This window comes from Nyctereutes procyonoides, unplaced genomic scaffold (assembly GCF_905146905.1).
Source record: "Nyctereutes procyonoides isolate TBG_1078 unplaced genomic scaffold, NYPRO_anot_genome, whole genome shotgun sequence".
In the NCBI taxonomy this organism is placed as follows: Eukaryota; Metazoa; Chordata; class Mammalia; order Carnivora; family Canidae; genus Nyctereutes; species Nyctereutes procyonoides.
In genome coordinates, this window is record NW_026575147.1 from 15,448,118 (window position 1) to 15,474,233 (window position 26,116).

Sequence of the window (26,116 nt, forward strand, 5' to 3'; positions counted from 1 at the left end):
TCCTTAATTTATTTTAAAAACCAAACTAATCTTAATACTGATGCTTGTTAATAGCAATGCAAAAGTCTATAGAATATTTCATTTATCATGGACACAGAAATTCTAGATAAAATATTATCAGATCAAACCCAGTTATTTATTAAAATAACATACAATGAAAAAATACTATAATTCTTATTCTATGATGTACAAAAGATGGCTCTAGGAACTTATTGAAAATTAAAATTTCTAGATTCTACTCACAAAGCTGCAATTAAGATGGAATAAAGAGGGATCCCTGGGTGGCTCAGGGGTTTAACGCCTGCCTTCAGCCGAGGGTGTGATCCTGGAGTCCTGGGATCAAGCCCTACATCAGGCTCCCTCCATGGAGCCTGCTTCTCCCTCTGCCTGTGTCTCTGCCTCTCTCTCTCTCTCTCTCTGTGTGTGTGTCTCTCATGAATAAATAAATAAAATCTTAAAAAAAAGATGGAATGAAGACATATGTATTTTAAGTCTCTCCCCAGAGACTATAACATATAATGTATAATATATAATATATATATTATAATATATGCCATTATGTGGGATGAGGACTAAACTTTAAGATATATCGAAGAGGAGTTTGATTTAGAAATGCAAATATTTTTCATATTATTAAATAAATCTCCATAATTCAATATTATTAATAAAATAAAGGAGAAAAACCAAATAATTTTTAAAAAATTAATAAAACTAAGCAGCAACTAATAATAAACTTAACGATTTGCCATGTAATATTTTTACCATCAAGACCCAGAAGCCTGGAGGCTCACCAAGATTAGGCCACATTGTTTTGAGGTTTATTGCATAGTAATGGAGTGTGGAAGTCAACTCTTGCCTACTCCATATTTAAGCTTACAACAAAGTTGTTGTAATTAAAATAGTATGGTGCTTGCAAAGGAATAATTAAATAGACCACTGAAACAGAATACAGCATTCAAAAATGGACCCCCCCAAAAATGAATGGATGAAGAGGGTTAAGAGGTACAAATTTCCAGTAATAAAATAAATAAGTCACAAAAATAAGAAATAAAAATAAATAAGTACCTAATATTTTATATAGTCAACATTCCAATTTAGTTGCATATGTAGGGGAGTGATTAATGTTACATTTAATTAAGTGGTACTAATAAAGTAATAGTCCATGCATGCAGAGAAAAAACTCCTTTAATTACAATATAAAAAATGAATTTCAGATACATTTGATATCCGAATATAAAAAGTTTATCTATGAAAATATTCTAAGAGAGTACAAGAAAATTAACATATAATCAAGGTGAAATTAATCTGATAGAAGCCCTGAAACCATATAAAGAATGACAGATTTTTTTTTTTTTAAGATTTTATTTATGTATTCAGGAGAGATACAGAGAGAGGCAGAGACATAGGCAGAGGGAGAAGCAGGCTCCCTGATGTGGGACTTGCGATCCTGAAGATCACGGTCTTTTTTTTTTTTTTTTTTTGAAGATCAGGGTCTTGAGCCAAAGTCAGATGCTCAACCACTGAGCCACCCCGTGCCCCCAAGAATGACAGATTAAAAAAATTTTTTTTGGAGAAGCTATAACATACATACCAAACAGCATAAATCCTAATTGAATAGAAGAATGAATTACCACCAATTAAAAACTCCTGTAACCACCAGCAAGAAACCCTTCTTAAACTTCTTCCTAATCACTTCCCACCTCTACTGCCTCAAGGCAGCCATTATGCTAATCTGCAATACTTCAGCTTCGTTTTGCATGCTTTTAAGCTTTATGTAAATGAAGTCATACATAATGAATATATTCTTTTCACTCTCTCTTGTGTTCAGCATGATGTTTGTGAGATTGATCCATATTTCTGTGTGTAGCTCTAGTAATTCATTCCCAGAGCTGTACAGTTTTTCCTATGACTGAACCATTCTAGGCATTCCACTGTTGAATATATTTTTTTAAGATATTTATTTATTTATTTATTTATTTATTTATTTATTTATTTATTTATCTATTTATTTATTCATGAGAGACAGAGAGAGACAGAGACATAGGCAGAGGGAGAAGCAGGCTCCCTGCGGGGAGCCGGATGTGGGACTCAATCCCAGGACTTGGAATCACAACCTGAGCCAAAGGCAGATGCTCAGCCACTGAACCACCCGGGCGCCCTCCACTGCTGAATATTTGAATTGTCTCTAGTTTAGGAGAATTAAAGATAATGCTGCAAGAACAACTTTGTCCATGTGTCTTGATGCACACATGCATACATTTCTACTAGGTATATACCTAGGAGTGGACTTGTTAGGTTAAAAAGAAATTGTATGCTTGATTTTTGTAGATATGTCCAGTTTTCCAGAGTGGAAGTGCCTACTTAATTTCAACCAGCAGTACATAAGAATTCACTTTGCTTCATATCCTTGCCAAAATGTGGTATTGTGCCTTTTAAATTTTGGCCAAAAATGACTGATTTGACTACATAAAAGTAAAATATTTCTGTTTAAATAGAAACACAAATGACACTTATTAATAAGAAAACTTTAATACTTTACACATATCTAAATTATGGACTAATAATATTGCTATGAAAATAAGTTAGATCTCAGATATTATATGGTAGTGATAGTTATGATATGGTGCTACGCAAAAAAGCTATGTGGCATACCAGTCTAAATCAAAACCAAACAAGTGAAGACCCTCTTTGTATTTGTGTACGCATGCATTTATGAGTATAGAGCATGCTAAATTGTTAATGTTTCTTATTTTCAGGGGCTTGGGAGAGTCAAAGTAATTTTGATTTATGATAAACCATAATTAATTTTGTAATTAAAAATTCCAATTAAAAATTGGAAACAACAACCAAACACCTGCAGCAGAAACAGTATACTGATTATAAACAAGGCACTGCCTTGGATTTTGGTTATATAAAAATGAATCACACAGGCCTTAAAGGTTTATCATCTGAAGGAGGAGACAGCTCGGTGGAGAGACTGCCCTTTCATTGCAGGTTCAATTATTTCTGAAAGTTTAGCAAAAAAAGATCACTTCTGTTACACTACACAAGCTCTCTATCACACAATAAATCTGAATGTGTAATTACTCAGTGTCCTTTGTCTTTCCTTGCATTACCTTGAGAGAGCCTTCTAAAATGAAAGCAATCTTCTCTTTCTCTTTTTCCTTTTCTTTTTCTTGATCTGCTATCTCTGTTTTGCTCATTCCTTTGTTACCTATAACCAGAGAAAATGAAACTTCTTAGTAACTCTCTACAACAAAGTTTCATAGTAGGACCAAAGGTCTGGATTAAAAGGGACTTTAAAGGCTACCAAGTCCAACTCTCCATTCTTTCACCCCTCACTCTTTTTGGTTGTCTCCAGAGTGGTTGTCTCATTGGGGGAGGTAATGCATTCCATTCTCATGCTGCCTTGAACTTGAACTTGAAACTTGTATTGCAGTTGCCTCTCTCTCCCTGGAGCTTTAACCTAATTAATCCTAGTTTAAACCCTTCAAAGACCACACAGAAGAAATCTAACTTATACTTTCATATTGAAGCCCTCCTCTTGCCATTATAGTCATTCTGTTTTGAAGATTTACAATCATCCTGACTCAAAAGCTCTCAAACTGAATGCAATACCTACCAAGTGTATTCCCATCCCAAACTGACCATTTTCTGCATTTCCCTACATCTAGATAGTAATTAAGCTTTCGATTCTGTTCAGAAGCAGAATAGAGAAAAGGCAGTCAACCCACAATTTTTCCTGGTTGTAGGCAAGTAATGGCCCTAGATGTTATTGTGAAAGGGTGGCCCTACATCCTTTTTATATAGTCTTGTCCGTCGTTCCAGGTTTTTAGTGCTGTCCTTTTGTGCCCCCATCAGGATGAAGGCCAAGCTAATAGGTTGATTATTATAACCATTTTAGTGGATGGTAACTAATTCATTACCAACGTGGCTAATTTTTATTTTGGAATTAAGCCAAGCACTAATTCCTTTGTTGATTGACAGAAGTTGCAAAATCTTTGGAAAATAAATACCTTTGCTTCTTTATGAGAAATCATTCTCAACTTCTGCTATCAGAAATAATGAATATTATTAACATGGAAACCTTCCCCTTTGCACGAACCTAGTGAGCTTTCTCTATTTTCCAGAGAACTTATCTCATTGCTTTACTTCTTTATCAAGTATCTTTCCTCTTTTTTTCACCCTCTTTCCCTTCCCCAACAGCATCAAAGCCATGGAAATTAACAAAAATAAACATAGGTAATGATCCTACATCCTGTCAAGTGCCCGTCACAAGCTCCGAATAATTCATTTTCCTTTATTTTTAGATTCCTACCCCCAGTTAGTCTTGGGACTCTCTGCTTGCTCTTCTAAGAAAGGTCTTGTTTTAATTTCACTTTTCGAATCTAAAAGTATTCAAATGGAGACATGCTGACTCTGAATTGCCTCATATTGGCAACAAATCTTAGATAGCTGAACCTATCTACCTTACCAAAATAAAGACATCTGGCATTTCCCTAACATCACATTTGATCTGCAGGACAGAGCAAATCTTCCAAATCTGGCGGAAAGTGGCATCAATATAGGACAAATATTCCATTATCTTATCATCAATCTCATCATATTTGGAACTCAGCTCTTCTATTTTTTAGAGAAGGCAAAGGGTCACAGAAATTTGTAGGCAACTCCTTTTAATACTGAAGTATTCAGTCTTGGTTACATTAACAAATAGGAGGATGTCTTTGGACTTTACAAGTAAGTTCAACCAGTTACTTACTTTTAGATTTTTTAACAGCATTGATTTTGCCAGGAGAAGTGATTTTGCCACCAGCAGATTTCAATTCCAGCTCAGCCTTTGTCCTATTAATTTCCTCAGCCATTTTAGATTCCTGATATATGGCTTCTTCTTTTATGATCCAATCTTGAATGGATTTTGCCACAAGTTCCAAATAATTCCTAAAATAAAGTTTGAAAAAGAGCAAATGACAATTGAGTTACTATTAATTAAAATCAATCAATACTTAAGATACCAACTGTGAAAATGAACTTTTCAAAGATGAACTGATCCTAAATTGCCCATGTAACAAATGTAATAGATTCAGATAGATCCTAGATGTGATTTGTGCAAAGTTGTCAAATACAAATACCCAGTGAGCATGTGAAAAGTGCCCAACTTTGTTCATAGTTAAAGACAAGTTTAAAATGAGATGATTCCACTCCAGTCAAGGATTAAAAAGTTTGATACTCTCAACACTTAGCTGGAGAATAATACGATACAATCCCTTTTTAGAGTGATTTTATAGCATAATAGAAACTCTCTTAATTAATGACAGCTAACTGACTCACTGGATTAATTGAAATGCTCCAGTCTTGCTGTAAAACTTACTGGCCTGCAAATACACCCTAAATACTGTGCCTTAAACTGCTTGTGCACTTATGCTCACACCAGCGAGTAGTTTGCTCACTGTGAGTCAGTCATTTTTGTTCCCAAATCCATTCACACTATTTAGTCTGATGATTGTACTTATTTTTAATGAAATCTTATGTATACTTACAGCATCTGAATGTCCCCAGAGAGTTGTTTCTGAGGAAATAAGTTGAAACATTTAGATTTGACAATCAAGATTAGTTACTGTCAAATTGTGTGAAAGTGAGGTCTAAGGCTTGAAAAATAAAGCTGGAGGGATTCTATACGCAGGTTGTTTCACAATTTCCTTTCATTCTTGATCCCTTTTAAAGAAATAAACTGAAAACTATAGTCTATGAGTTATGGGTACGCGGTATCTTCATTGGGAAGGGAAAGGACATCTCAAACTCAACCTGTTCTCAAACTAATTAATCTTCCTCTCCAAACTGCCCTGTGAGGCCTTTTGGCATCTTAGTTGTTGGCAAGTCTATACTCCTAGTTGATCAGCCCAAAGACCCTGAAGGCATCCTTATTTTATCGCACTCCTTTTCCAATCTGTTGGGAGATCCAAATGATTTTTTAAAACACATTTAAAATATACTCAAAATCTAATCACTTCCCCTTTGCTTCACTGCTATCTTCTTGGTCTAAGCCACCATTACCCTTTGCTAGGGTGGCTACTGTGGCCTCCCAACTGGTCTCCGTGTCCCTACCCTGGACCTGCTGTAGTCTATTTTCCACAGAGCCACTAGAGAGATTCTTCTTATTCTTTAGATCATGTCTCTCTCCAGTTCGGAACCTTTCATGAATCTGCCTTTCAAACAAAACCTAGAGTTCTTGCTATTTTTTCATGATGAGGGAACACAGCCAAATCAGTATTCAAATGAGATGACAAAATAGAAATATTTCAGCATGCAAGGATTCAGGAATTCGCCAGCCACAGATACTTTCTGAAAGAATTACTCACAAATGTACTCCAGCTGCATTGAAAAAATAAATCCAAGAAAGAAGACAACATGGGATATAAATAAAAGGGCTGAGGAAAAAAAACAGTACAATTGGTAATTAAATGTAAAATAACTGTGTTACTTGTTTGTTATTAAAAATATTACTTAATAATTGGAAATAAAATTTCTAGACACTTTCAAAATGGGAGGTAGGTGATTGGTTGGGAATAAGTAAAATGTTAAAAATTTTAACATTTTCTGTGAAATGATATTAGTATTCATTAACCCCAATTACGATACAAAATGTTTAAATATGTGATTTAAAAGGACAACTTCTAGAAGGATATAAATAGAATGTATAACTTTAAAAACATCACACAGTAAGAATGAACTAAAAATTCAATCTAACAAAAGGAAGAAAAGAGATTAATCTTAAAGTAGAAATATACTTATTAAATGGTTAAGAATGAGGCCAAAGACATTACTGATAAAAATAGAAGTGAACAGATTAATTCTTTAAAATACAAAGTTTTAGGGATGCCTGGGTGGCTCAGTCAGTTAAGTGTCTAACTCTTGATTTCAGCTCAGGTTATGATCTCAGGGAAATGAGATTGAGCCTACTACCCCCCATTCTTCCACCCCTCCCCTCAGTTGGCTCTGTGCGGAGTGTGGGGCCTGCTTAAGATTCACAAATCAAAATGATGCAGAAAAATAAAAGAATGGCAGATGGCTGACTAGGAAGCCAGAAAAAGTCCAGATTCTTGATGACTTTGGTGAGTAGCTACACTATCCCTGAGATACTGTTCAATTCCAAATTTCTCACTAGAGAAGAAAAAGAATTCCCTTATTAATAAGTTTAGCCACTGTAGGTGCAATTCCTAGTTGACCTGAAAAATGACTGAGAAAGTTATATCAGTAAATTTTTATATAAAAGATACTGTTCCAAAATACTAATATCAAAGCTGGTGAAATTCAAGGTCCAGGGCATTAAAGGGAACAAGACGTTTTATCATGTTGGTGAAAGTTACAATGCGTTAAAAAGGATACTTCTAAAAATACAGATTCAAAAATAAGTTTAAATATACACACATATAGACACAGTACACATGAAAAACTAACAGAAGAAATAGCCAAAATTTTTTTTTTTAATTTTTTTTTTATTATTTATTTATGATAGTCACACACAGAGAGAGAGAGAGGCAGAGACACAGGCAGAGGGAGAAGCAGGCTCCATGCACCGGGAGCCCGACATGGGATTCGATCCCGGGTCTCCAGGATCGCGCCCTGGGCCAAAGGCAGGCGCCAAACTGCTGCGCCACCCAGGGATCCCAGAAATAGCCAAAATTATAATAATAAAGACAGACCTTAATTTATCTCTCTCAGGAATGGACATTCATCATGAAAATATGTTTCAATTTTATTCTAATAGACATCTAAAATCCAAATGTCATGCATGAGGTTGTAGAACAATGTAAATTACCAAAAGTGATTGAAGAAGAAATAGAAATTCTGAATAGAAGATAAACCTTAGAAGAACTGCAGAAGTTGTAGATAATCTGTTCCTCATCCTTTCACACTATCATCTCTCCCATTGGGCCTGGTCATCCAGCCCCTAGGCAGGTGAGTAGCTCTATCTCTAAATGGTTTTCCATGTAAAGTGTTCCTAACCTTCCCAAAATAATGTACTATATGATGTAAGCTTCTGTATATTGAGCAAAGGATTAGCATACGACCTGTTTCCCCAGTTATTCTGTACATCCATTCTCTGTATCTTTCTGTATCCTTTTAAAATAAAACAAAGCTGTATAAAATAAAATAATCAATACTGGTTATACATCAACCAGCAGTGAAAAAAATAATGAGGTATTCTCATCATTAATGAGAAGAGAGAACAAAACTTTAAGATCATGAAGAAATAATGAAGGAACTCGGAAGAAAAAAAAATCACTACTGATTCCTAGAGGTCTATTTGCTGAGCTGCTGTGTTGATATGTCACTCAGTTGCCCTACTTTTGAGTCTTCCTCAAATTAAGTGGAGTTATCCAAAATCAGCATGCAGCATGTCATGTTTTATAGTTCCTACTTGAAATATTTCAGAGGTAGTTGTATTAGAGCCCAAACAAATCAACTATAAGGTAATAATATCCTCACTAGACTTAACTGATCCAGGAATGATGCCTGTCATCAGAGCAGTATAGCTTTGATGCTTATCACAGTGCCTGGTACACCTCAGATGTTCAACTGGATAAACTAAATTGAAGGTGTTTTTTTTTTTTTTGTTTTTTTTGTTTTTTTATTTATGATAGTCACAGAGAGAGAGAGAGAGGCAGAGACACAGGCAGAGGGAGAAGCAGGCTCCATGCACCGGGAGCACGATGTGGGACTCGATCCCGGGTCTCCAGGATCGCGCCCTGGGCCAAAGGCAGGCGCCAAACCGCTGCGCCACCCAGGGATCCCCTGATCTGCGCCACCCAGGGATCCCCTGAAGGGTTTTTGTTTGTTTGTTTGTTTTGTTTTTAGGATTCTTTTTTTTTTAAGATTTTATTTATTCATTTGAAAGGGAGAGGGAGAAGCAGACTCCCTGGTGAGCAGACAACCAGAGATGAGGCTCTGTTCCAGGACTCTGAGATCCTGGCTAGCATTCTTAAGTAACAAAAATATGATTAGTGATAATGTTTTCAAAATCAGCTTACATTTTATAGTATTTTCCAATAAGTATGATCACACATTGCTTAGTACATGCTGCAAGCTTCTTTGGCTGTATAACTCTCATAAAAGTTTGTAAGGAATATTAGTCAGGGTTCTCCAGAAAAATAGAACCAATAAGATGTGTAGAGAGAGAAAGAAAAAATATTTATTATGCAGAATTGGCTCACACAATTTTAGAGGCTGAGAAATACTAAGATCTACAAACACAAAGCTGAGAGTCAGGAGAGCCAATGATGTATTATATTCTAATCAGAACTCTTTAGAGTTGTTTTCTAGTTATACTTCCTAGGTTATGTAATTATGTGTTTGTGGTCTGTGTGTGTGTTCACTTTCTCAACCCTATGATTCTTACTCCTGCATTCTTAATTTATTTGTAGGAACTTTAATTTAAGCACAGCAGGGTTCAATAAGCCAATTGAAGGTTTTTTTTATTTTTGGCTTGAACTACCTTGCTTAGGCTAAGTAGCTAAGTAACTAACGAGCTAACTAAACTAAGATAGCTATTAACTAAACTATCTGAGTTGGTTACCTGAATCCAACGTTGGAGTGAAGAGCAACGTTCCAATGTTCACAATGCAGACGTTGTGTATTCATTGGATTATGAAAGACTAAAAGTAGAGAGTTGTCCTGGGTATGGTAATAAGAATCAATCCACCTGTATTGCTGACTGGCTTCTTGCAGAACCTAAAATCAAAATATTTGCATTGTGTTCCCCCCTCCACCCCCAGGAGAAAGCTCTCCTGCTAGGGCATATCTCAGCTTAGCAGGAGACCCTCTTTTTATTTCCACACTGTTAGTCTCACTGGTGAGAATGTAAGTGGTAGATTTTTTTGGAGCTGAATTCAGCAACTCTTATAGAAAAACAGATACTAGTTTCCAGGCATACAGGCATCTGCTCAAGTGTTTTTAATTTATTAAGGCTGGGAGATAATAATTAAGTCAAGCAGCTATTTAACATTTTGCATGCCTTCATATAGATCATCTCATTTTATTTTATTTTATTTTTTTTTTAAAGATTTTATTCATTTATTCATGATAGTCACACAGAGAGAGACAGAGAGGCAGAGACACAGGCAGAGGGAGAAGCAGGCTCCATGCACCGGGAGCCCGACGTGGGATTCGATCCCGGGTCTCCAGGATCGCGCCCCGGGCCAAAGGCAGGCGCCAAACCGCTGCGCCACCCAGGGATCCCAGATCATCTCATTTTAAAATCCCCAGATAAATAGGTACAATTATTTTTCCCCCTTCAAAATACTAAAATCCTCATTTTTCAGTGTAAATTGGAGCTAAGAGAGGGTGAAAGATTTGCCTAACAACAGAGTTCATAAGTTCCAGGGTCAGGGCTTAATGCCAGTCTAAGTGTCACCATTTTGCACTCTGAAGAGTGCTTTCTACTACACCATGCTGTAGTATAGAGGAATGAGGTGAGTAGTCTTTCTCATAAAGACTTTCCACACGCCTTCTAACCCTGGCCTTTCCCAAAACATTCCACCCTCAGCATGACTTGGAATTGCAGCTACCAACAGAGGGGTAGAGAGGGCAGGCACACTTGTATCCTGCTTCCATTTCACTGCTAATCAACATAAGGAAACATGTTCACAGGGAAATAAATTAGATAGCTGTGGGCTGTTGTTTTTGTTTTTGTTTTCAACATCAATCCTACGTAGGAATTTTTAGTTCTTTACTGTTTGGGTGATCTGACAGTATGGAATTGCATATTATGTTAGGAAAGAACTGTTTTACTTTTGTTTCCAATTTTACACTGGTAGCATTACCAAAATAATGTGTTTACTTCCCCAATCTACTCCCCTGTATGAGAGTCTTTATGGAGTGGCATTTAAACTATTACATCTGTTCCCTGAGAAGTAATACCAGAAAAACACATGTAGTGAATATTTTTGCATTAATTTTGTTTGTTTGATTTTGTTACATAGGGTATTATTCATTACCTTTCTTTTTGGAAAGGTAAATTCCTTTAAGACTTTAAACCCCCCGGGGTGGTGGAAGGGGAGGAGGGCGGGGGTGGTGGTGGTGAAGGGGTGACGGGCACTGAGGGGGTCACTTGACGGGATGAGCACTGGGTGTTATTCTGTATGTTGGCAAATTGAACACCAATAAAAAAATAAATTTATTATTTAAAAAAAAAGACTTTAACCCCCCAAACCAAATATGCTCATTTCCGATGAACATGTATCCTTCTTTCCATTAGAGAGCTCTGCAAAATTTGTTTTTCTATTTACTTTAGCTGCTAGAATTTATAGCACTAAGTTTCTCAGAGCTATAGTTGCTCTTAATCAATGCTTGACAGGTTTTCATGTATCTTTTTTCACCTTTTTTTACTACTTGGCTTTTACCTATTATTCTCTATTAATATTGCTGGTACCATAAACTAATTAGTTAATTAAAAAAATAAACACATACTTATTACAGTGTTATTAATAATAGCCAAGATATGGTGGCAACCCAAGTGTTCAACCATGGATGAATGGATAAAGAAAATGTGGCACTCATCTACGAAAAGCCCACAGCAAATATCATTCTCAATGGGGAAGCACTGGGAGCCTTTCCCCTAAGATCAGGAACAAGACAGGGATGTCCACTCTCACCACTGCTATTCAACATAGTACTGGAAGTCCTAGCCTCAGCAATCAGACAACAAAAAGAAATAAAAGGCATTCAAATTGGCAAAAAAGAAGTCAAACTCTTCCTCTTCACCGATGACATGATACTCTACATAGAAAACCCAAAAGCCTCCACCCCAAGATTGCTAGAACTCATACAGCAATTTGGTAGCGTGGCAGGATACAAAATCAATGCCCAGAAATCAATGGCATTTCTATACACTAACAATGAGACTGAAGAAAGAGAAATTAAGGAGTCAATCCCATTTACAATTGCACCCAAAAGCATAAGATACCTAGGAATAAACCTAACCAAAGAGGTAAAGGATCTATACCCTAAAAACTATAGAACACTTCTGAAAGAAATTGAGGAAGACACAAAGAGATGGAAAAATATTCCATGCTCATGGAGTGGCAGAATTAATATTGTGAAAATGTCAATGTTACCCAGGGCAATTTACACATATAATGCAATCCCTATCAAAATACCATGGACTTTCTTCAGAGAGTTGGAACAAATTATTTTAAGATTTGTGTGGAATCAGAAAAGACCCCGAATAGCCAGGGGAATTTTAAAAAAGAAAACCATATCTGGGGGCATCACAATGCCAGATTTCAGGTTGTACTACAAAGTTGTGGTCATCAAGACAGTGTGGTACTGGCACAAAAACAGACACATAGATCAATGGAACAGAATAGAGAACCCAGAAGTGGACCCTGAACTTTATGGTCAACTAAAATATTCGATAAAGGAGGAAAGACTATCCACTGGAAGAAAGACAGTCTCTTCAATAAATGGTGCTGGGAAAATTGGACATCCACATGCAGAAGAATGAAACTAAACCACTTTCTTGCACCATACACAAAGATAAACTCAAAATGGATGAAAGATCTAAATGTGAGACACGATTCCATCAAAATCCTGGAGGAGAACACAGGCAACACCCTTTTTGAACTCAGCCACAGTAACTTCTTGCAAGATACATGCACGAAAGCAAAAGAAACAAAAGCAAAAATGAACTATTGGGACTTCATCAAGATAAGAAGCTTTTGCACAGCAAAGGATACAGTCAACAAAACTAAAAGACAATCTACAGAATGGGAGAAGATATTTGCAAATAACACATCAGATAAAGGGCTAGTTTCCAAAATCTATAAAGAACTTATTAAACTCAACACCAAAGAAACAAACAATCCAATCATGAAATGGGCAAAAGACATGAACAGAAATCTCACAGAGGAAGACATAGACATGGCCAACAAGCACATGAGAAAATGCTCCGCATCACTTGCCATCAGGGAAATACAAATCAAAACCACAATGAGATACCACCTCACACCAGTGAGAATGGGGAAAATTAACAAGGCAGGAAACAACAAATGTTGGAGAGGATGCGGAGAAAAGGGAACCCTCTTACACTGTTGGTGGGAATGTGAACTGGTGCAGCCACTCTGGAAAACTGTGTGGAGGTTCCTCAAAGAGTTAAAAATAGATCTGCCCTATGACCCAGCAATTGCACTGTTGGGGATTTACCCCAAAGATTCAGATGCAATGAAACGCCGGGACACCTGCACCCCGATGTTTCTAGCAGCAATGTCCACAATAGCCAAACTGTGGAAGGAGCCTCGGTGCCCATCGAAAGATGAATGGATAAAGAAGATGTGGTTTATGTATACAATGGAATATTACTCAGCCATTAGAAACAACAAATACCCACCATTTGCTTCAACGTGGATGGAACTGGAGGGTATTATGCTGAGTGAAGTAAGTCAATCGGAGAAGGACAAACAGTGTATGTTCTCATTCATTTGGGGAATATGAATAATAGTGAAGGGGAATATAAGGGAAGGGAGAAGAAATGTGTGGGAGATATCAGAAAGGAAGACAGAACATAAAGACTCCTAACTCTGGGAAACGAACTAGGGGTGGTGGAAGGGGAGGAGGGCGGGGGGTGGGGGTGAATGGGTGACGGGCACTGAGGGGGACACTTGATGGGATGAGCACTGGGTGTTATTCTGTATGTTGGTAAATTGAACACCAATAAAAATTAATTTATTTAAAAAAAAAGAAAATGTGGCACATATATATGATATGGCATATGATATAACATATATAATATATATACATAATTAAATATATATACACAATGTATAATGTATACTATATGTATACAATTAAATATATATACTTATTGTGTGTATATATACAACTAAATATTACTCAGACATAAAAAAAACTCTTGCCATTTGTAACAACATGGATGAATCTAGGGAGTATCATGCTAAGTAAAATAAGTCAGTCAGAGAAAGACAGATATCATATGATTTCACTCATATGTGGAATTAAGAAGCAAAATAAATGAACAAAGAAAAAAGGACAAAAAATCAGATTTTTAAAAAAATATTGTATTTATTTATTCATGAGAGACACAGAGTGAGAGAGAGAGAGGCAGAGACACAGGCAGAGGGAGAAGCAGGCTCCATGCAGGGAGCCCAACATGGGACTCAATCCCAGGTCTCCAGGATCACGCCGTGGGCCGAAGGCAGCGCTAAACTGCTGAGCCACCTGCGCTGCCCAAAAAATCAGATTCTTAAATACAGAGAACAAATTGGTGGTTGCCCAGAGGGGATGGGTGAAAGACGTGAAGGGGATTAAGAGTAAGCTTACTGTGATTAGCACTGAGTAATGTATAGAATAGTTGAATCATTATATTTTACACCTGAAACTAATATAACACTGTATGTTATACTTCACTTAAAAAAATAAGCACCTACTATGTGCCAGGTACTGTGTAGATTTTAGGAAAACAAAAGTGAACAAGATAGATTTTCATTTAAAAACTGATTAAGATTTTTATAGCTCATCCTGGACTCAGGGACATATCCTGAGAAGATGAAATTGATGGAGTATCTGATTCATAGAACAAATTGGACAGGAGCAGAAGTAGGTTGATGATTAGGAAGATCCTGTGGTAGAACAACAACAGGGTGGTGGCTGGACTGGTGTAGCAAGGCTGGAGATGGTGAGGAACTTTGATGGCATCAAAACTCGATGATGGATCAGACACGCAGGATACAGGAAAAGCAGAGATGAAGGATGATTCTTAGCCTTTTGGCTTGAAGGTGATATCTTCCGAGATGGATGAGGAGAGAAACATGCGTAGGTGGGAAAATTACGAGCCTCATTTGGGACAATGAAATTGAGATGCGGGTCAGAAATTCAAGTGGAATTTGGAATTAGGTGTTCTAGTGTGGAACTTGAGAGAGAAATTATTTGGAGGATAAAATTTTAGGAGTCATTAGCAAAGATCATATATATATATATGTATATATACATGAAATCATCACAAGAATGTTTACAATAGAGAGAAGATGGTTCAGGGCTGAGACTCCAGGCATTTCAATATTTAAACATTAAGTCAACAAAATTCCAAACAGAGCACCGAGGAGAAATACAGTATGGCATGTTGGAAAGTGAGAGTGAGGAGTGTTTCACGGTGAAGTGAGAAACTCTGTGATGCTGTTAAAAGGTCCAGGGAGATGAAGAAAGATAATTGTCCATTAGATTTGGCAGGGTGGTTATCATGCAGCTTCATGGAGTGGTGAGGACAGAGCCAAATCAAAAAAAAAAAAAAAAAAAAAAGCCTGAAATGAATGTCCAGGTGGGGATGAAAGCTTAAACATATGTACTTCTCGACACCTCACTAAAAGAATGGTGAAATTATTGGGTTTTAATATCATGAAATAAAGGTCAGAGGAAAGGAGACAAAGGCAACACAGTTTAGAAGCTGAAAAGCAGAAGGACAAGGGGTGGCTGACAGCAGACATAGAAAATCAAGTTCTAAGATTAATTTAATAAGAGATCAGAAGTAACCGTACTTGTGTGCAAGAAGTGCAGAAAAGCTCAAGAAATGGCAGGACGAGGTACTTCTGAGAACGGGGTGAAAGTGGTACTGCAAACAGGAAGATTAAAATATTTTTAAGAAGCTGTTCGGGCTCGAAGAAGCTCTCAAGCAAGGAGCCGCCTGCCTATCTCCCCCCTTAGCAGACAAAGGGAGGATTATTAGCTTATGGAATGACCCAGTGGATTCTGAGAAAAGGAATCCTAGACACTGCCAAGGGAGAGGTGTACTACAGAAAAAATGGAAATTGCCTAAAAGTTAAATGGATGTCCAGGAAATATAAGGTGACCCACCGTGTAATTCCAAATTGTATAGTAGCCACACTTTAAAAGTAAAAAGAAACAGGTAAAATTCATTTTAAAAATATATTTTACTTAACCCAATGTGTAAAAAATATGATCATTTCAATATGTAATCAGTATAAAAATTGTTAATGAGATATATCTGCTTTTTTCATATTAAGTCTTTGAAATTTGGTATATATATATATAGTATGTCAAACTCACAGAACATCTCAATTTGGACCAACTACATTTCAAGTACTCAGAAGCTACATGTGCCTAGTGGTTACCATATTGAAGGATGCAGAGCTAGAGGATGAATGGCAAGGAGCCTAATTGCCTTCTCCCCAGACCACTCAGGTCCCAATACCCTGACAGGTAAATTATATCTTTCAGATGAGAGATTCGCATTTTCCCCCCTGGAGAAATAATAGAAAAGATGGAAAGAAGCAGACTATTAGAAAAATGACTGTAGCTAATTCCAGAATATAAAGACGGGAGTTTCTGGATTGTACTGAGCTTGCCAATATGATACTTGGAAATAGAACGACATCAAGGCATCATCGACAGGAAACCAAAAACACTGGAACAAACAGAAGATCTTAAAATCTTCCAGAGAGAAGGATAAGAAAAAAAAAAAAAACCAGACTCAACTGATCAGGAATTAGAATTTCATTTTTTGTTTGCTTGTTTGTTTGTTGCTTGTTTTCTCAAGAAGAATCCAAGAAGCTGGACCACTACTGAGGAATGGCCTCAAAATTTTCGGGAAAATGTTTTCTAACTTAGCATTTTATATAAAGCCAAACTGTCACTCAAATGTAAGGGTAGAAATAAGATGTTTTCAAATGTTCAATGCTCCCAAAATTTACCTGCCATCTATTTTAAGTCAGGAAGCAACTACAGGAGGTAGTCCCCTACAAGTAACCCAAGAAAGAAGATGACATGGGGTTCATAAGCCAGAGTATTTGGTTTCTGAAAGAGAGGCCAAGGGTGTGACCAGGATGCCAATAAAGGAAGCTCCTAGACCCACAGCTGCGAAGCAGGCCTGGAGGGCTAGTGGGAGTTCAGAGCATATGTGAGAGAGTTGGCTTAGATGGTAAAACTGATACAATGCCTATTAGCTTTGAATGTATTCAAAGGAGATTTTACTCTTCGGTAGAGAGTTTGCAGATGAGTAACGATAAATGCATACTAAGCTACACCAATGAAAAAAAAATGAGAAAACAAACTCCAAGGAAAACAAAAATGGTATCAAGAAAGGAAATCTAATCACAGAGTATTCACATAGTCCAGCTATGAATATGAATAACATATTCATATTCATCTGAATAACATATATATAAATGAAATAAAGTAAATATTGAATATTGATCTAATAAAAATGATGATATGGTTAACAGTGCTAGTGGATGGCAAGAAGTGCTAGTGTGCATGTAGGCATGTGTGAGTGAGTATGTACTTGTGTGGGTGTGTATGTATGCGGGTGTGCACATGTTGCATGGGAATTTCTCAAAGAGGGAATCAATTGATGATGATGCCCAGCCAAAACTAAAACTAAACAAAATGTGACTTGTTATTAGAGATTACTGAGTTAAGTAACACCATAAATAAGTAAATAAATAACTTGAGGATTTTTACCTTTGGGAATTTAGGCATGGAGTGGGGGAGAGCTACTATTATTCATAAGACTCGGTACAGAATTTTCTGGCTTTAAAAATATGTGGATGTAAAACGTATTGGTAAAATTAAAATTAGAAAGATAAAACAAAAATTAGTATAGGTTTTTGCATAAAACATAGAAAGTATAGGGTTACTTGTGATTTTACATAATGGTTAAGAGGACAAGTTCTGGGGCCAGATTTCTTGGGTTCATACCCTGCTTCTCTTACTTGTCAGCCATGTGACCCTTGGGCAAAAGGTACTACTGGTCAAGTTGTCTCAATTTCCCACTATTTACAGTTACTATTTTATAAGATTGTTGTAAGGATTAAATGAGCAAATAATACTTACAAGTCATTGCTACCGTATAGTAAGTGTTCAATAAATACTAGTTATTGCAAGTTCCATTGTCCTGTTAACTGCATCAGAAAATACTTAGAGGGTCACCTGGGTGGCTCAGTCAGTTGAGTCCTCCAACTCTTGGCTTTGGCTCAGGTGACGATCTCAGGGTCCTCCCGCTCCATGCTCAGTTGGAGTCTGCTTGAGAGTCTCTCTCTCCCTCCCCACTGCCCCTCCCCCGATCGCTCTCTCAAATAAAGAAAAAAATATGTTTAAAAAGGAAAATACTTTGAAATGTAGTGAAAACTTATAGACCAGATAGGCAATATGGGGGGAAAAAAGCCTGATTTCTGTTCTTGGAAAATACGTGCAGCAGTTGTGTACTTTCTTTTTTTCTTAGAAGATTTTATAAAAATGTCTCTTTAGAAGACATATTTTAAACTATTTTGTAGATTCCCTGGGCATGCATAGTTCAATCTGGGAATAAATTCCTTTTATAGCTGAAGTAAATGGGAATATTGATCAGAACGAGATCTGAAAGAGTGACCTAGAAGTGAACTGTTCTAAATCATAGCATGACTCCCCAGACCTGTCCAACTGTCTCCTAGAGACTCATGGTCCATTAATACCTGAAGCAGAACTTTCGGTTTAAAATGTTCAGTGAAACTCCAGTCCATTAGACTGCGTTGTTGAGTTTTCGTTATGTCCTCTAATTCGGCTTCCAGAGTCATCTTCTTGGGTTTCTAAAAAATCATAGGAGTGCAATTTCAGCTTTAATTTGTTCAAGTCCAAATGGAGCCCTCTTGGACTCCATCAACTAACCAGCATGCACTCCATCTAATTGGGGAAATCTGCATATGTATAAATCCATATGGCAACATTTTAGGAGAACTGCTGCCAGAAAGAGTATGCCTTTGAGTGTTTTTTTTTTTATGGGCAACATAATCTAAATATTTTTATTGTTAGGTTATACTCTTCTGAGTCCTGTTAGCAATTATAGGCAGGTTTTCTGAACTCACTTCAAGACAGCATTAGTTCTACATGGCTGTATGGTCAGCAGGTGTTTGTGAGGTTGCCAAGCCACACTACACTGTCTAGAGAGGAGCATGGAGCTTGGAAGTTTTTCTTAAGCTGCTAGTGAAATTAACTCCTTTCTCTCCAGTTGGAGCTGGTGTGGGGATGTCTGAGCAATCCCCCTCCTCCTGCTGCTGAGCATCTCCTTGTGTGTGTGTGTGTGTGTGTGTGTGTGTGTGTTTCTCACTCTGGGTCACAGTTTTTTCAGATCATCTTACTTGTATCTACACTTTTAGGAAAACAATTCCTTACCTTTTCAAGAGGATCAGCCTTTGTGAGTCCTTCATCTTTGATCTCATTGTTCCTGGTCTGTTCTGTAAATCAAAGACACCAACATCCAGTTCTGTTTGGGCTTTGTTCTTGCCTTTGTCAGTGCTGCGCCTTTTTGCTGCCCATATGATCTATGTTTCTGTGCTGAAAAGGTAATTCCTGAAAGGCATGTTTCATGCCTCCAAAAAGGTGTTTGTGTCAATAATTCTAAATCACTGTCTACCTAGAAGAGTTAGGGTTTAGTATAACTAAACCCTTTGAAAAGAACTCAGCCCCCTTATGATACATTCCTAAATCATAGCAGATACTCTGCTGTCAGACTATCTCCCTCACTTCTAAAAATGTACCTTTGCTTTTACGGGTTGCAAATACTCACTGATTAAACTATAGCTCTTGTGATTCTGAAACTCTCACTTAGAAATGGATAAACTGCATCTCATATTCCAAGTTTGGCCAAAGAAACGGAGTGGGTGATGAATCTTGTGGTACTGTTTGTGATGCTACTGAACAACTGAGCCAACCTGACCTTTTATCTCCCTTAGAACAGCAGCAAATTAATTCCTACATAGTCAAATATAAAATGGTTCCACCTTCACTCTCCAAACACAACTCTTCCATTCTCCTTTGCTCGTTCTTCTCTAGACTCACAAGCTTGCTTGCTGTATCTTAAAGTTTTTACATTGGCCTTTCTTTCTGACATGCTTTGTTTTCAGATAATCACTTGGTTCAAACACCGACTTCATTCTTATCATTGCTTAAACATCACCTTCTTAAGGGCCTTTCTGCCTTTTACCCTGTTTTATTTTTAATCAGTGCATTTACTAGGGCCTGGTGATATTTATTTGTTTATGTCTCTCTCCATCTCAATGTGACTTCCTGGAGTATAAGAACCCGACCTTATTTTCCATAACTGTATCCTGAGCACCAGGCATGTGGTAAGGGCTCGGTATGATTTGTTTTGATCGAATGAGGAAAATCTACAGCATATAATGAAACTGGAATTGCATGTAAAGTGCAAGCGCGCGAGAGAGAGAGAGAGAGAGAGAGAGAGAGAGAGAAAGAGAGAGAGAGAGGAACTGTGGAAGAAATTCAAGACAAAGCTCATTTTAGGGTAAGCATAAGATTCAACTTCATTCTGTGGCAAAGAGAACCGTATATGCATTTCTAGAGGGTGTAGTTAATTGTGTCTGCCAAGGATAGGCCAATATTTTTCTTTCTTTTCAGAGCATAGCTGCTTGCATTTTCGCTACTAGTTTCATCTTGCCTGGGGCTGGTGAAGGTGACGGCGTGAATGTTCCATTTTGATTTAGAGGAAAACTATAAAGTCAATCCAGTTCAGTATTTATATAAATACATCTACTCAAGAGAAAACTCAAGCCAACTATAACTCTAAATAGACCATGATGTCCCATGTGTCCTTGAAGCAACTGATATGAAATCTGTGGGATAAAAATTATTCTATTCTGTGGTCTGCCAGATTTCCGGGAGATTTGATATTCCCTCCTGTGTCTAAGGATCCAGCAGAAAAAGTCTCCAGTTCAGAAAATATGTTCTAAAAAATTGTGCATTAGTTATTTTGTCAAAGGAAAGGACATTCTAAAACCAATCTAAACTCTTTATTTAATAGTAGGGTAAAAATCATTTTTTTTCTTTCTTTCTGATTCTGCCTTCAACCACATAATCCTTTGACAGTGTGATTCAGTAGTTTTTTGACACATCTGGAAATGGATGCTTTCTCATCCCTTTGAAAAACAGCTTTCCTAATCTGTTTTACTTTAGAGATAACAAGATCCCTCTGCAAAGCAGTTACTTTATTAAAAAAACACCCAACAAGCATAAAGGGCACATCTAAACCTATAGCCTCACGGTTATCAACTCTCAGGTTTTTCATAAATATCCAATAGACCCTGTCAACTTCAAAAACAGTCTCAGATGGAAATCCAGTGTTTGGTTAAGAAAAGCACAAATATTCGGTCCTTCACATTCAGGAACATTATATATATATATATATATATATATATATATATATATATATATATGAATTTGATGCAAAGATGGTTGTGCAGGAAATACGTGAACAATTTCTACTTTGTTTAAAATGATTTCAAATGGCTGCTTTAATAATATGATTCAGAGTTGGGGAGGAGGATGTAAGATCAACAACAACAGAGTCCCTTAGACATAACAGACACAGTGAGACACCAAGGCTCAGCCATCCTCCCTTGTCCAACTCTAAGAGTTTCTTGATATAGATCAACATAGACCACATAGGATCCCTTGCAGGTTGTGGGAGCTTATTTCTCAGGATTGCTCAGCCTCTAGGATACACTAGCATTTTTAGCCTTGACAATTTAGAGTTGTTCTAATCATCTCTTTTCTACCAGGATCTGGAATGCCAATTTATGTGGTTTGACCACCAGGTGGCAAAAGTTGCCTGAGGAAAACTATACACCAGTTGCTCTAAAGAAAAAAACAAAACACAAAGAAAAAAACCTCAGGCCTTATATCTCTCCTGGTTTATTCTGGATCCATATTAACACAAAGTGACTTCTTTGTCCTACATTTAGATTCCCACAGGATGCACTGAAGCCATAACATCCCAGGTGAACTTATTTGGCTTAATTATTTTTGTGAGCTAGGCTAATAGGGGAACTTAGAATAGAGAAATAAGGAATCAACTCATTTGATAACAAAATCAGGTTAAGTATCAGCATGAAGAAACTGTATGACTAAACCACCAGATAAGGAGTTTCTGGAACTGAGGAAGCCACAAGACACAGTGGAGGGAGCATTGGTTTGGAGTTAGCTCTCTGTTGGAATCCTGATTTCCTACAAGTTACTTAATCCCTCTGAGTCTTCAATTCTTCATCTTTAGAATTGGGATAATTCTTACTCACAGACTTGAGCTTTATATTAAATACCAGTTAATATATGTAAAATGTCTTAACATGCTTGGAATATAGCAGGGCAATATTACATAAATGTTATCTCCCTCCCTCCTCTGTCTCCCTTGCCCTCACTTACCTGCTTTACTAATAAGCAAGCAGATTTCCCTAATTCTACTTCGTCGATCTAAATAAGTGAAAACAGCAAGATGACCAGCCAATACTGATTTAACATCTGTTCTCTTGTGGCACTGACGACTTATTCTTTTTCTAATGCTTTAAAAAATTATAGATTATAAAACACACAGAGGAGTTCATAGAACATAAATGCTTAATGTAATGGATAATGAGAAAGAAAAGATCCAGCACTGCAGATATCTTAAGTGTGTCCTTTTATAACCATGATTTCCTTTTTAAACTATTATATTAATCCTGATTTTTTTTTTGGATTATTTCAGGTTTTCTACATACACAATATTTACAAATAATAGCATTTGTTTCTTCTTTTTCAAACCTCACACTTTTATCTCTTTTTCTTGCCTTACTGAGTTGGCTAGCATCTCCAATGTAATACTGAATACAAGTGTTTAGTAGGTAGCTTCCTGGTGTCAAGGGAGATCTTTCAACTTTTCATCTTGATATATAATGTTTGTTGTAGTAATTTAAGAATAAACCTTAAAGGTAGAGAAATTTTCCTTCTATTGCTAGTTTGCTAAGATTTTTTTTCACAAATTGCTAAGTTTTAAGTGCTTTTTCTCCATCCATTGAGATGATTATATCATTTTTCTCACTAGTGTATTGATAAATTATATTGATTTTAACAATATTTTTCCTATATTCTTGTTATAAAAACAACTTGTGATGTATTATTATCATTTTGTATATTGCTAGATCAGTTTACTTATTCAGGATTTTTGCATATATGTGCATGAATGAGTTTGATTAATAATTTTCTTTTGTCATACTATCCTTGACAGTTCTATTATAAGGTTTATTCTAACTTTGTAAAATGAGTAGGGATGATATTCAATTTTTATTTCTGGGAATAATTTTTAAGACTAGAATTATTTCTTTTTTGAGTGTTTGGTATCACTAATAAATAAGATCATTTGAGTTTGGCGTGTCCTATTTAGGAGGATCTTTAATTATTGATTTAATTTATTTAAATGATTGCAACACTATTCGTGTTTCTATTTCTTCTTGAGTCACTGTTGGTAAGATATACTTTTCCTGTAATTTTCTCATTTCATTTTTAGATTTAGCAGAATAAAGTTGTTCATATCCTCTATTTTTATTCCTGATATGGTTTTATTCCTAATATGGGTATTTGTGCTACCCATTTTTATAGTCAGACTTTCATTAAAAAGAATTATCAAATTTTAAAAGTCTTCAGAGAACCAGACTTTTGTAGAATTTGTTCTTCCTTATTACATCTATATTTTCTATGTCAATAGTTTACTCTTATTTTCTTCCTTTCACTTTATTTGGATTTACTTTGTTCATCTTTATTTTTTAATGCTTTTATTTATTTATTTGAGAGAGAGAGAGAGGGAGACTGAGAGAGCGCACAAGTGGAGGGAGGGGCAGAGGTAGAGGGAAAGGCAAACTCCCCGCTGAGCAGGGAGCCAATGGAGGGATCTCAGGACTCAGAGATCATGATCTGAGCGGAAGGCAGATGCCTAACGGACTGAACCATTCAGGCACCCTTATTTTGTTCATCTTTACTAACAACTTAAGGTTGATGTTTAGCTAATTAATTTTTAGTTTTCTTTTTTTAAATGTATTCATTTAAAGCTGTGAGCTTCTTTGTGAGTATCCCTTGCTTTAGTTGCATTGTAGAAATTTTGATATTTAGTGTTTTCCTTGCCATTCAACTTGAATATTTCCTAATTTCTATTGTGATTTTTTCTTTTTAAAAATTTGGGCAGGATCCCTGGGTGGCGCAGCAGTTTGGCGCCTGCCTTTGGCTCAGGGCGCGATCCTGGAGACCCGGGATCGAATCCCACGTCGGGCTCCCGGTGCATGGAGCCTGCTTCTCCCTCTGCCTGTGTCTCTGCCTCTCTCTCTCTCTCTCTCTCTCTCTCTCTCTCTCTCTGTGACTATCGTAGATAAATTTAAAAAAAAATAAAAATAAAAAAATTAAAAAAAAAGAATTAAAAAAAATTTGGGCATTTTCTCATTAGTTTTTGTAACTAATGTCCACCACAATTTTACTGTGGTATGAAAATACATTCTGTAATTTTGATCCTGTGAAAATTTGCTGAGACTTGTTTTGTGCTAGTATATAGTTAATATTTTTAAGGTAAGCATACCTGTGACCTCTAAGAAGCTATAGTACTATGGAAACTTAATATAAGTATATGAATAACTGTAATAAGTAGTAGGAAATGATAACTAATGCCATAAAGGAAACACAGATGAATTATGACCATGGGAATGCTAAGGGAGCCATTTGAAGATGGACACATCTAACAAAGCTTCATGGAAGTGTCACTGAAGTCTAGTTGTAATCAAAAAGAGAACTCAGACACAGCAATTGAAAGCAGCAGGCTGTGTAAAAGAAATAGAGCCTAATTCTTTTTGGCTAGAGCCAGGATGAGTGATCAAAAGGGAAAAAGTGGAAAGTTGTGGGAAAGAAATTTGGTACTACTAGAGAAGCATGTACAGCAAGCAGACCAAAGAATTGGGTTCAGTTAGTAGGGAGACATTGACGGTTGAAAGCAGGAAATGAACAGCTGCATTTTAGGTAATTAATTTGACATCTATGCATGAGATAGCTCAATAAGTTTAGCCTAGCAGTCTCCTATGCATATATATCTCCTAATATAACAATATTTATGATGGTATATTCTAGAGTAAGAGTCATTATTTGAGTCTTAAGGAAGAGAGAAAGGGAATCATTGTTCTTCACTGAGCAATGATTTTGTACTCAACTCTGTAGTGGGTAGTTCACTAATTGCAGGCAATTTTTAATAACTTTTTCATATAATCACAATAACCCTATGAAATGCTAATGAGGAAAGTTTTAATTATGTGGACCTCACTATATTTACTGAGATAAGAGTGGACTAACAGGCCTTAGGATATTTTAAAAATCAATAATAATAATACTCAAGAGCAAAGTTTAATTTTAACTTAGATATTAAACAGTCTTTTAATTGAAATAAGGAGACATTTAAATTTAGATAATATTTCTTGAATCATTTTTGGAGTTAATCATTGTATAATAGTGTCAACACACACACACACACACACACACACACACACACACACACACACTCACCTGAAGGCCCAGACTGGACCTGAGTCTTCAAGCTGGTCTTCTGCACTGACAGCTCTACGTCGTCAGGGTCTAAGAGTTCCTTACTGTTTGGGTCAGAATGCTTCCTATTATTGGAATCAGACTGATGAGCATCATAAGGTTCCTTACTGATTTCATTCTCTTGCATAGGTGTTGACCAATTGTGATCCACAAATAAAATTCTGTCTTTGGTTTCAGTATCTAGTCAGTTTAAAGAGAATCCATTAGGTACAATGCTAGAAAAATCAACAATCATAAAATAAGAAATCCTTTGGTTTCCTCCAAGTAGTGTACCTGTTTGGCATTTGGCCTCTTCGGTGCTCATTTTCATGATGTATTGCTGCCTTATCTGTTTAGCAAATCTGGCAGGGTTGTCCCATGGTATGTTGAACATCTCAGAATCTGTTCCATACATCATCTCAGAAGGTATTAGCTTTCCTTCTTCATTAACCTCAGAGAGTTTCATGCTTTCAAAAGTAAACACTTTGAAGGCTCGTTCTACTTCATTCCAGCTCAAGACTTCTGTAAGAAAGCAAGAACTGTGTTGCTAGGAATGCTCTTACTACCACATGGCACAGGGCTGAGAGAGAGGTGGCCAGGGGGATCTGTCGACTGCAATGACAAGGGATTTACATCATGATGGATGTTGACCTGACTTTAAACATGGGTTCCACAATTCTGCAACAAATATAGAAAGTACCTAATAATAAGAAAGCTGCTCAATCACGATATAATCAAT

General features: G+C 36.6%; 1 protein-coding gene across 1 annotated transcript in view; it reads right to left on the reverse strand.

Annotated features, from left to right (window-relative positions):
• Positions 1–26,116, reverse strand: part of SPAG17 (sperm associated antigen 17) — a 199,027-nt gene that overhangs the window by 78,708 nt on the left and 94,203 nt on the right. The window contains exons 14-20 of the mRNA XM_055312171.1: positions 25,672–25,899; positions 25,360–25,578; positions 19,174–19,235; positions 18,477–18,590; positions 9,575–9,729; positions 4,760–4,938; positions 3,117–3,214 (exon numbers count right to left, since the gene is read on the reverse strand). Of these exons, the coding sequence (XP_055168146.1) occupies positions 3,117–3,214; positions 4,760–4,938; positions 9,575–9,729; positions 18,477–18,590; positions 19,174–19,235; positions 25,360–25,578; positions 25,672–25,899 (1,055 nt within the window). The remainder of the gene's footprint in view (positions 1–3,116; positions 3,215–4,759; positions 4,939–9,574; positions 9,730–18,476; positions 18,591–19,173; positions 19,236–25,359; positions 25,579–25,671; positions 25,900–26,116) is intronic.